The sequence below is a fragment of the Mycena indigotica genome, assembly GCF_014461135.1.
Source record: "Mycena indigotica strain 171206Taipei chromosome Unknown Mind.scaff0001, whole genome shotgun sequence".
NCBI lineage: Eukaryota > Fungi > Basidiomycota > Agaricomycetes > Agaricales > Mycenaceae > Mycena > Mycena indigotica.
In genome coordinates, this window is record NW_023503000.1 from 3962806 (window position 1) to 3975657 (window position 12852).

General features: G+C 50.7%; 1 protein-coding gene across 1 annotated transcript; it reads left to right on the forward strand.

Annotated features, from left to right (window-relative positions):
* Positions 1–6550: 6550 nt before the first annotated feature.
* Positions 6551–12400, forward strand: MIND_00116100 (Adenylate cyclase; the record flags this gene model as incomplete). The annotated part of the gene is made up of 5 exons (XM_037358102.1): positions 6551–6670; positions 6721–8179; positions 8227–8384; positions 8433–10048; positions 10102–12400. The coding sequence occupies 5 exons, from the start codon at positions 6551–6553 to the stop codon at positions 12398–12400; spliced, it is 5652 nt and encodes a 1883-aa protein (XP_037226012.1).
* Between the last annotated feature and the right edge of the window lie 452 nt (positions 12401–12852).

Genomic DNA, 12852 nt, shown 5'->3' on the forward strand with positions numbered 1-12852 from the left:
ATTTCAATCAGGTCCTTTAATTTGATTGGGTCCTCCCTCCTATCATTTGGCTGAGCAGCAGCAGCAGCAGGTTGTGCAGCAGGTTGTGCAGCAGTATCTTCCTTCAAGAGGTTCCTAGTGTTCATAGCCAATCTAAGTGACTGTGCAAAACCTCTCTCCAATGTTGCCAGATACTTGGTGCAAGCTTCTTTGTTCAAGATGATTGCTGGTGGCTTAGACAATTTGATCACCATAGCCTTGAACTTCATGCCAAACCTAGCCAGTCTTCCTTCTTCAGTATACCTAATACCCCTATACTCTGCACACAACTCCTCTAACTCCTCCAGAGAACCTATATCTTCTTCATCAGCCTCTGGATATACTTTCATAACTGCCTTTCTGAAGTCTTCATATGTTTTGTTGACATCATTATACTCTGGCAGTTCTCTCCACACTGTTCTCTTCTTGGCTCCTAAGTAGCCTGTCAATAACTTCTTCTTCTCAGCATTATCTGTAATGCTGGCCAAATCAAAGATTTGTTCCACATGATCTATAAAGTCCAACAGATCTTCTTTGTTGTCTGATGTGAACTTAGGAGCACTGGTCTCCCAAGCTCTTGGAATTTTGAAAGGTGAAACTTGTGGATTGGGTGGTGGATTGGCCATATTATTCTGGTGCTGAGGTTTCTTTGGAGTAGAAGTTTGAAAGAACTCTGGTGTAACTGGACGTAGACGGAAAGACCAGTCGAAAAGATATGAATCGTCCGAATGATAGTCAAGCTCTTGTTGTTCAAGCTCTTCTTCAGACAATAAAGGTTGATCGGATACGGAAAGGGATGGTGATCTTGAATATGAAGGTTCAAAATCCTCTAAGATCGGTAATAGACTCGACAGTTTGATAGATCAAGTCACGTTTGGGTGCCTTCCTAATTTGGCAGGTAGGCGTGGGAATAGACACAAAAGTTGCTTAATCTGAATGAACCCCCTCGCGGTGGGCTCCAGATGAAACGCTTGGAATGGTGAACACACACAGACACTAAAAGAGAAACACAAAACCACACAAAACCCAACTCCAACACAAACACGAACAAACAAACACACACAACACAACACACAACCTATTCGGGACCTAAACCACCTATGCCGAGCTTCGGATCAGTCGGATCAATCGGATCACGTCGGAGTTTGATTTGGGGTAGTTTGGTTTTTCACAAGCGCGCAAGTTCGGGGGCTCCTACTAAAGTATATAGCAGTTGCAATTCAGACAACAATTTCGGGTCGATTATGTAATTGGGCGCAATTATGAAATCCCAGTGTGTCGCCTCGTGGATGAGTATCCCAGCCTGGGAGTCGCTCCCGGTTGTCGGCAAACGCCAGAATATCGAGCAGATTTGGCAGATTTCCATGTAAGTGTACGGCTCACCTGCATGAACGGACGCGGAGACGTCTTTCTGACACGAGCAGTCGAACTGGAGAGCAGTTAGTGATCAATCATCAATGATGAGACGATCACAGGGGAACTCGCAGTGTAAGACAAGAATTGGCTGTCCACTGAAACGCTTGGAATGGTGAACACACACAGACACTAAAAGAGAAACACAAAACCACACAAAACCCAACTCCAACACAAACACGAACAAACAAACACACACAACACAACACACAACCTATTCGGGACCTAAACCACCTATGCCGAGCTTCGGATCAGTCGGATCAATCGGATCACGTCGGAGTTTGATTTGGGGTAGTTTGGTTTTTTCACAAGCGCAAGTTCGGGGGCTCCTACTAAAGTATATAGCAGTTGCAATTCAGACAACAATTTCGGGTCGATTATGTAATTGGGCGCAATGCAGGCGATTAGATAATCTTGAACTTTGAGGCACGGGATCGAACACGGTCACAAGACTTGAAGCGGAACGGAGGGGACGACGGCGGAACAATACAACGGGCGGAGACGGACTTAACGGACCAGACGGCGATAACGGAGACGATCGTAGACAACGGCGATAACGGAGACAACGTAACGGAACCAAAACACAACCCCGAGGGCCCGGGGCAAGCCAAACTTCACTACTGTACTACTACAATGCATGCCCAATTTATATCTCTTAGGTGCCCAGCATTTGTAAGCTCCAGACCATCGGGGGTGGCTCCGACAATCGGGCACCTCCTGAATTTATCTCCTTGATCCTCCTTGGTACGCTCCCCGAGACGCGACCCCGTGATCGGCCCCCGCGTTCGGCCTGCGCAGCCTCTTCTCCATTTTACCCCAGAATGGAGCCCCTTGACGCGTCTCCTTGACGCGCCAACGCTCCATTCCTACCTCCTTGACACACTGCTCTCCATTTCAGGGGCTTAATGCTCCCCTTGAAGCACCCAATTCGTCCCAAGGGGACCTCCTTGAAGCGCTGAGTTGAGGCGGAAGCACCGCCGGCCCGGCCCCCTTGATCGGCCTCCGTGATCGGCCTACGCCGCAGCGCCGTCGCTCGGTCACGTGTCCACCGACGCGCGCTCTTGTCGCGCTCGTTCCCGCCATCTGACGCGCGTCATACGCGTCCTTATCACTCCACACGGGTGCTCCACACCCACCCTTCCATCCCCGCTGTCTTGCGCATTGACAGCACCGCCCATGCGCTGGCAGTTCCAGCGCCTCCATCAGTCAGCGGCGAACACGTTCGCCCCGGCCTAGGGTTCCCCGCGCTCCACCGGTCTTTCTCGCGCCGGTTCGCACCGCATCTCCGGGTCACGCGCCGCTAACGCGGTGTCGTGCTTCCAAAAGATGCCCCTCGTGGGCATCTGGGCTGATTCCAATGGCGCGCGAATCACGCGCTCTTCACCACGAGCTTTTTATAATTGTTTATGACTTTTCCGTTGACATTGTGGAAACTCTCCGTCAACATGTAGGAGCCCCACCATGTTGTGAAGCGGGGGTTGGCCATTGCCGGGTAAGAAGTCACAGGGGATTATGATATTCATGCGCGTCGATGACGTACGACTGGGCGGCAACTGGGGATTGCGAGAAGTACACACGTGGTAGCCTTGGAAACTTGAGCTTTTATGCGTTCTCTGATAAAATGGTGCATTAATATCTCGTCTCATGAGTGTGTGCCAGACATTCAAAGCTTTTCAACCACTTCCTTATACATTTGTGCTGCTACTCCTATATTTTCCCGAACTCCAGTCAACTCCAATAATGTTCCATGCTGTTGGCTACGACCAATAATCTGTCACGCCCGGCGCCCGCCTATCCCAGATTACCTGGCACCGACACTCGTACCAGTATTTCCCCTCCTCCGACTCCCCATCCCACTCTACAAATTGCACCTCCGGCTCTGATTCGGCGTCCTTGGGGTCCATAAACGTTACATACCGATGCAGCCCTATTGCGAGATGTATCCCCGCCACCGATGGTGTGTACTCCTCCAACTTCGTGTCGGGTTTTTGCCCAATCATGCGCTCGATGTTCCGCGCAACCATTTGGGCCTGGACATAGCCTGGCCCGGCAGCCTTATACGCGCCGGTGTCAGCAACATCTCCAATGGCAAATACCCGCGAGAAGTCTGCCTCCGTGTCGATTTGCAGCGTCGGTTTAACGCGAATGAAGCCAGTTGTTGGGTTGATGGCTGACGGGGCAAGACTGCGAAGGGGCCCGCTGAGTGGTATAGCACCCATGCATTGTATGGCGATGTCAGCATGGAGAATCTGTCCATCAGCGAGCTCTACGTTGTAGGACGGTCCGGTAATAGGGAAGCCGCCTCGGGGCAGTTTGACACGTTGGCCCAGCGCAAGCTCTACACCCAGCTCTTTTCCTCGCTTGAACACAATGTCATGCAGTTTGGGATGAAAGCGATTGAGAAGCTGGTGGTGGGAATGCACGAGCGTCACATTCTTGGTGGGATAAAACTCCTTCGTGTCGAACGCGAGCTCTATTTTCGTGCCATCGGCCGAAGAAACGGTACAAGCGGTAACTCACGGATACCCCAAGCGCCACCACCGACCACGACTATATCATTCGACGTCTTGACTCGCTCTTGAATGGCCTCGAACTTGTGCACGCTGCTCAGCTTCTCGGTCAACCCTAATCCCCCGTTTGGCTTGTCAGGATGGCCCGTTCCGGTCGCCATGACCAGATATTCGTACTCCACCTCCTCCCCGTTATTCAGAACCACCTTCCCGTGCAGAATCTTCTCGACAACACCATTTTTCACCTCCACTGAATGCGACGGCGCCTCCGGCTCATGGAAGGCATTGGTGTATGGCACGAATGCCTTGTGGGTGAAGCCCGGCACTGATGTGATACGTGGAAACGCAAAAATGTGCTGCAACACCTGATTAGCGTACTCTGTACTTAGGCCTATTTCATCGCCGTACCAACCTGCATGTGGGAGTTCCGCTCAATCATGACGATGTTGTGAGTGCGATGAACTCGTGGAGCGAGGTCATCGATAATGTATGTCGCACAGTAGCTGCCGCCGACAACCACGATATTCTTGAGGGCAGTCATTTCCGTCTGACTGTCTTCGCTGTGGCGGGCGAGGGCAACAGGTATCGCGTGAATATTTTATCAGATGTCAATCTAATCAGATTTGATTTTCACTCACTGAAATTCAAATCAGCCAAGTCGTCAGCGTGCTTTGAGGAACGCCGAATCGAAGGACATGAAGGAGGGGCCGCACATGCACCACTCGTTGAGGAGTTCTGGGAGAAGAGAGGGAGATCAACCTCTCAATTCAGAGAGAATGGATTATTACGGCTTGAAAGGCTTCGGTCTCGCCGAGTAATATTGTCAGATGCCAAGTGTGTACCACACAAAGTTACTGATACTCTGATCCGTTGGCGTAAACCACACCTTCCCAATCAAATGCAAGGGTCTTAGGCGTGCCCGGCACGATATCCATTGTTGTCTGTAAGAACTTGAAAATGCAGCTTTCGCGAGCCCTGAGAGCGATTATTTCGGCGCCATATCGTACGTTGCACCCTCGTCTGGCTCGCGGTCGAACAAGTGGAGAAGAGGGCTGGAAAGTATTGCCAGCCACATTGGAAACGTTGCCGTTTGAGACGATATGGAGGTACTCGAGGCCAGGGGGAAGATCACTCAGTGCTTGAGAGAGGGAGTCTTTGGTGAAGATCTCGGCCACTATGAGCCTCTTCACCAATATTGAAGGATGAAAAGAGTTTTTCCGATTACATGAGAATCCTGGTTGCGAATAATCTCCAGCGACGGTAGATGGCCACGCAGAGTAAGACCGGAAGTGAAAGGCGATGGACAATGCCAGCCGGCGTTGGTTTGTCAATGAGTATGTAGAGTTCGATAATGTGCAGGCTACAATATGGGAGAGGAATGAAAGAGGTTGTTTGTTGGTCGTTTTCGTGTCCTGGTTGCAATCTGCCCACAAAATTTTGAGAGATAGCGGGCTGCTCCATGGAATTCCGCCAATCGAAAAAGGAGTGAGGGCATCCACTGTATGGCGACCGGAAGACCATGTTGTGTAATTTTTGATTCGCGGAGAAGAGGAAGAGAGGCCCAATTGTAGTCGAACAACGTATCCGAAGAGGATGGGAGAGGGTCAAACTTGCTAGTCTTGGTACATCGTGCTCATTGAGCTGCGACAGGAGTTGTGTTAGTGGAACGCTGGATAGACAGCGAGATGCTCTGCCATCGGTAAGCAACCTTGATGAAAGCCTCGCGAAAAACGTCCGTATTGAATGTTTCCCATGGCGAGGCGAGTCTTCCGCACTCTAATGAGAGTGACAACAGCTGTTGGCCAGGGCGGCGCAGCCATTCATACGTTTCTTCTAACCTCTTGGTGAATGTGATGTCTGGCTTATAGGCCCGCCTGCATGTTATCGAACCTGGAGACCAATTCGACCAGGCACGCAGGTTGGGTCTCCAGGTTCGATAACATGCAGGCGGGCTCATAATTTGGATGTCGAGAGACAGATTGCATTATATACACCTGGCAGAAGTAGTGGCGCCTCTGTTGCGCTCGTAGTACAGTTTGCATCTTCGGAACACACGCGAGAGATATCTACTAGATAATTTCTGGCGGTAGTGGGCGGATTGGGGCGAGAAGCGCGGTGTGGGCAGCATTGAAAGTTCGTGTCAAGCTCGACTGTGAGTTGGGAAATTTGTTGGTTTGAAAGTTCACAGAGTCGTTGCTCCTTTCAAGCCAGCAGGTAGTTGGATTACCTCCAGCTGAGAAGGCCGATAGTTGGTTCTCAACTTGTCGATGAAGGGCATGCGATATGATCATGAATGGTCGCCGACTATGTAAAGTCAGTGAAGATACCGTGACTCAACTTGGATTAAAGGTGACGTGACGTGACAGCGCTGTGACACTCCCCCCTTCCTTCCTGTCCTCGTCGTTTTGCTTCCATCCGTCGCTGAGAATCCCTTAATCCCATCTTTGAAGTCCAGAAGATCTCCAACAGTCGACCAAGCAACTCGCGGAATAGCTATAAGGGCTTAATATTTGAACTTGGGTGCGTCTCAGCCCATCCATTCCCTCATCGCCAGAAATCCTAATGCATAAGCAGCGGTGGGCTGAAAAGCCGTTGGGGACTGGTGGAATATGTCGAGAATGCAGGTCTCAACGAGAAGGAATGGCCGGGACTCTCCAGTGGTTCATCTTGACCCATATTACCCTCAACCAGAGATTGCGCCATGGCTAGATTCATTGGACGATGTCCCTGTGAGTGTTTATCATGCGCCGTTCCCGGTTCTAATTCTACTCGGCTCCAGCCAACCCCGCCACCAAAGCCGTACCGAACATTTCACGATTCAGAGTCTTTCCGTAAAGGCAGCGTGGCTACCAACAGTAGCAGCTATACCAGCCACCGGCCCTCGACAAATTTGAGCATATCTACGAACGAGTCGATGGGTTTACACGACTTCATTGACGATTATGGGCAAGCCTTGATGCCGTCTGAACTAGACCCTCCGCCTGTCACCGTCCACGACGCGGAAATAGCTCCATGGCTTGACAGACAAGGGCCACCGTCACCTCCACCAAAGAATGGTCGAACATTCCATTTTCCGGCAAAGGCTTCATTCTCTTCACTCCGACCTTCCACCTCCTCAGGTCTCTTCTCCCGCCAACGCGGCCCGTCAGAGTCGCATAGCAGCCTCGCAGACTCAGTTATTGCGTCAACTTCCACGTCCATGATGCACGAGCCTCGAGATCGCTCGTTGACTTCATCCCCCGACCTGCGCAAGCCCAAATCCTCTCTCATCAGCTCCATTCGAAAGAAGGTTTCCAAACGAAGCCTTCGTTCTGGTGCTGGAAATACCGACGACTCCGAACATCCCTCTTTACGACCTCCTCCTCCCCTGACCGGCGTATCATTTCTTCCCGTGCCTTCTCCACCGCAAACACCGCGTTTCAAGCGACCAAAGAAGAGATCTGGCCACCCGGATGATATTCCGCCCGTGCCCAGCATCGAGGTGCCAGACTCTGGGGAGCAGGAAATCAAGCTTGACACAAACTTCGACGAAATGGATGGCATTGTTGACCGTGCAGTGTTTATTACTGACGGAGTTCCCCCGACTAGCTCACCCAGTAGTGGAGTCGGTTCTGCCCACTCCCAGTCGATCTCTGACAGGGATAGTACCGGGCAATTCAGCACTCTACCACCTTTTCGCAACCCATTTTCTTCAGAACCGGATCGACCGCACTACGCCCGACGACCCTCACGAAAAGTCTCTCCAAATACCGTAATATCCCCGGACAGCGACCTGCCTAATGCGTCAGAAGGTTTGACCGTTAATGAGAGCTGGACTGCGCCGGAGAGTTGGAGTGTGGCCGTAAAAGATGGAAAAGAGCCTAATGTGGAAGGTGCTTCGAGTTCGGATGAAGGCAGTGATGGACCTGGGCGACGAAGGAACAGTCATGTCAACGGGCACGGATTTGCTCGTCGCTCGTCTCGGATCCCCCCCATTGCTGTGGACGCAGACCGAGAGAACATTGGGAAAGAAGCACCGCCTCCCCCTCCAGCAAAACCACGGTCTGCAGCGAAACGTGCTCCGTCTGCATACAGCCAGAAGATGAAGATACGCATATATAAGGCGGACAACACCTATCATGTTGTTTCCGTTGGCACCAATGTGACAGTGGGAACTCTAACACCCAAGCTGGACCAGAAGCTGCCTCCCGGGGAAGAGAAAGAAATGCACCAGCTTTGTCTCAGGGAACGAGGACGGGGTAACTTTTCTGTTCAATGTGTTAAATGGTGGTCAATACTTGAACAGAGCGGATCTTGGCTTCGACCGAAAAGCCGGGCGACATCGTTCGGCGACGACTGGAACAAGCAGGCTATGATGAGTCAGATGGGTACGAACTATTGAGCGGAGCGGGTTTGGGATTCATATTGAAGTTTGTTTACAAGAGTCAGTTTCTTGGTCCCGCAGTGCGTGATGTTACGTTTTCATGCAATTTGCTTCTGACATTTCACCAGGAGGAAGAACTCAAGTTCGACAACTTCGAATATATCGATCTCAGTGGTCGCAGCCTTCGAACGATACCTGTGGTTCTACACCAACATGCTGATTCTATCGTTTCGCTTCGACTTTCCCGGAACCCCATGATCGAGATACCGTTGGACTTCATTCAGTCTTGCACCACTCTTAGGGAACTCCGGCTCTCCCATATGGCGATGAAGAAGGTCCCACACAGTCTTCGACACAGCTTGACTCTGACTCGCCTCGACCTCTCCTGCAACCGCATCGCAACTTTGGACGAAGCATATCTTGATGATATTCCCGGTCTTACGACATTATATGTCCAGAACAATCGCCTCGAGAAACTACCTTGGAATTTCCCTCGCATGCGGCGCCTTATCACCCTTAACATCTCGAATAACAAGTTCAAGATATTTCCCGAGGGTGTCAGTGAGCTGGGAAATCTCCGTGACTTGGACATTTCGTTCAATTTGATATCCGAGTTGCCGGAGGCCATTGGGAATCTTCAGAACCTTGAGCGATTGGTTATGGTCGGAAATCAGGTCTCCAAGCTGCCGGACCAATTTAGCAATCTGGGTCGGCTGGGAGAGTTGGACTGCAGGAGGAACCAGATATCTGACCTGACGGTTGCAAGCATGTTACCGAAGATCGAGACGCTCAGCGCAGACCATAACTCTCTACTTGACCTCGCAATATCCGTCGGCCCATGTCTGACGAGTTTCGATGCTTCATATAACGAGATCACGCAACTTTCTATCGTGCGAGGGCCCATTGGGCGTAGTCCTTTGGACTTGACGTCACTCGATGTTTCCAACGCAAAGCTTTCAGTCATCGACGAATACACACTCTCCCAATTGACCTCCCTACGCAAACTGAGACTGGATAACAACTCGATTCGAACAATCCCCGACTCCCTTGCAGAACTTCGATGGCTCGAAACGCTCTCTTGTGCGGATAACTTGCTGGTGGAACTGCCCTCCAAGATTGGCAACCTGCAGAAGCTTGAAAACCTTGATGTCCATAACAACAGCCTAAGAGAGCTACCAATATCTCTTTGGAATTGCGCATCGTTGTCACGACTCAATGTCACATCCAACTTACTTGTTCTCTGGCATGACCCGCCACCTTCGGTCCCTGAAGAAGATGACGTGGCCGCTTCGTTTGTTGAGACATCCATTGCATCTGGTCCAGTCTTTCCTCCCAATCGCAAACCCTCCGTTGTCAGTTTGCATGACCTCCCCCCACTCGCACATTCTCTCGAGTTACTCTACCTTGGCGAAAACCGGTTCACAGACGAAGTTTTGCATCCGTTGATGATCCTCAAAGAGCTTCGCGTGCTCAACTTGTCCTTTAATGAGATACAAGATATGCCCTCCACCTTCTTCCGCAATCTCAACAAGCTGGAGGAAGTTTATCTCAGCGGAAATGGGCTCACCAATTTCCCAGGCGAGGATTTACCCAAGCTTACGAAACTATCGACACTGTTCTTGAATGGCAATCGACTACAGACGCTACCGCAGGAGTTGGGGAAGGTGAAGAGTCTGACCATCTTAGATGTTGGAAGCAACCTGCTCAAGTATAATATCAACAACTGGGAGTTCGATTGGAATTGGTAATTTTGCTCAGCTATTGGTTGTTCACCATATTCTGACCACGGTTTTGTAGGAATTTCAATAAGAACTTACGATATTTGAACTTGTCGGGGAACACGCGGCTCCAGATCAAGTCCGACACTTCTCCTGGAAATCGACAAAGCCTGCAGCTGGTCAATCGCGAATCACTGGCTGGGTTCTCGGAACTGACTCAACTGCGTGTGCTTGGGCTTATGGATGTTACCATAACAACGACCGGCGCAAATAAAGGCATGGACATTCCAGACGAGCAAGAGGACCGACGGGTTCGGACTTCTTCTTCGGTGGTAAATGGCATGTCCTACGGAATTGCCGATACTCTTGGTCGCAATCAGCATGTCAACATGCTTGATTTGGTCCACGAATTCCGAGGCGCCAAAAGAGATGCTGTATTCGCTATGTTTGGACGCGCAATGCCACCAAAGCAACTTCCCGCTGCGACAACGTCCAACTGGTTCGCCAAGTTCCTCCAAGATAACTTCGTCCGCGTCTTTATTTCGCAGCTCAGTTTGATCAATCATGAGCGAGGAGAAACTCCCACCGATGCCTTGAGAAGATCGTTTTTGAAACTCAACCAAGAGATACACGACTCGGTTTTCAGCCCCAACCGCAAGATGTCGCATGGCAGCATCAATATGATCGGTACAACACTCCCCAGCACAGATTCCTCTAATCTGCGAAGTGGTGCTTCGGGAGTTGTCGTCTATATCGTCGATCGGAAGATGTATGTCGCCAACGCGGGCAATGCCCTAGCTGTCATATCACGCGAACGGAGTGCCCATGCCCTGTCAAGGAAACACGATCCATATGACCGAGCAGAAACAAGTCGTATTCGAGCAGCGGAAGGTTGGGTTTCTCCAACCGGTTTGGTCAATGATGAACTCGACATCTCTCGCTCGTTTGGGTTTTTCCATCTACTTCCTATTGTCAACGCCCGACCGGATGTCATCTCCTATGACTTGAACGAGCTTGACGAGTTCGTTATCATCGCGAATCGCGGTCTATGGGACTATGTCTCTTATCAGACTGCGGTGGATATTGCTCATGGTCACGAGCCTATGGTTGCTGCTCAGAAGTTACGAGACTTCGCCATTAGTTATGGCGCTGAAGGCAGCACCATGATCATGGTCGTCAGTGTTTCGGACCCTCCCGCACCAAACCTGCGCAAGAAGCGCCCTGTTATCAACGACCGTACTCTTGATCGCCTAAAAGACGAGGTTCCTCCGCCTACTGGCCATATCGCGCTTGTCTTCACTGATATTCGTGGCTCTACACATCTTTGGGACGCCAATCCGGGAATGGCAACTGCAATGCGTCTTCACAACACCCTTTTGCGACGATTCCTCCGGCTCTGTGGTGGCTACGAAGTCAAGACCGAAGGCGACTCGTTCATGGTTTCCTTCCCAACAACGCTTGCAGCTGTCTGGTGGTGCATGCTTGTCCAAGTCGAACTGCTCAACGCCTCATGGCCCCTTGAAATTCTTGAATGTGCCGACGGAAGGACAATCTACGACGACCAAGGCCGTCTTATTGCGCGCGGGCTTTCTGTGCGAATGGGCATTCATTGTGGCACTCCTCTCTGTGAGGCCGACCCCATCACGACCCGAATGGACTATTTTGGACCCATGGTCAATCGCTCGTCACGAATCGAGGCCAGCGCAGCGGGTGGTCAGATCATGTGCAGTACCGATGTCATTCGGGAGATCAACGCCAAGATATTCGAGACAGAGCCAGAGACAGAGTACTCTGACGCGCAACCGCAGGAAGCAATTGACGCTATCCGCCGAATGGAGCCTGTGATTGTGCCGGTTGGGGAAGTCAAGTTGAAAGGGTTGGAGGTCCCGGAAATGCTGTCGATGGTGTTTCCGGGCAAGCTTATTGAGCGGAAGAACATGGTTGACGAGGTTGTCGTCGACCCCACCAGCTCGTCGGGGTCAAGGGTGCAATTCAGTGTTGAGCAAATGCGGGAGCTGGGGATGTTGTGTTTGCGCCTGGAAATGGGTTCTTCTGGTCGAGTTTTCCGCGCATTGCCTGAGCGCAAGGGCAGCTTACCAGAGGACCTGTCGGATATGTGTGAGGACGATGAGAACTCTGTTTCGTTGCATGGAGACCCGAATCTTCTGCTGCCAACCATGACGGACAAGATGACGGACAACGAGCTGATGCTGATCTTGTACTCGCTCATGGTGCGTATCGAGAACGCGGAGGCGGCTTTGCGAGCGAAGATTGGTGTGGCGGACGAGAAACAGGCGTTGATGTCGGCTCTCCAGCAACATGGGGGCCTGGATGAACGGACGTTGGCGGAGGTGTTGTCTGTGTTGCGGACTATCTAATTTGCTTTGCTTTTTCAGGTTATACTTAGACGCTTTGCTTGTAAACCCACGCGCATTTGTACTTGTTACATGTTGTATAATAATTGCACTTTTCTTGGATTAACAAAAGTTTTAAACAAGGACCAACGCTGATAGTCTCTCAATATCTCAAGATCTCAATGACAACGTAGGAGTTGCGTAGGAGTCAAAGAGAGGGCAGGGTTTGTGGATCTCACCTTGCCTTCCCTGTTAATTCCAATTATCTCCACATATTAGAATGGTTGCTGAAGGGAATCAAGGGATATACCTGAGGAGCCTACTCTGTGATAATTCTGCAAATAATTCTGCTATAATCTCATTAATTCTGAGACTCAAAACATTTTTTAAAAAAAGTTTTTAATTTCCCCCAGAATGAATATGCACAATCTGATGATGTCAGTGATCCTTCCATATAATCTTTATAGAGTAACTTA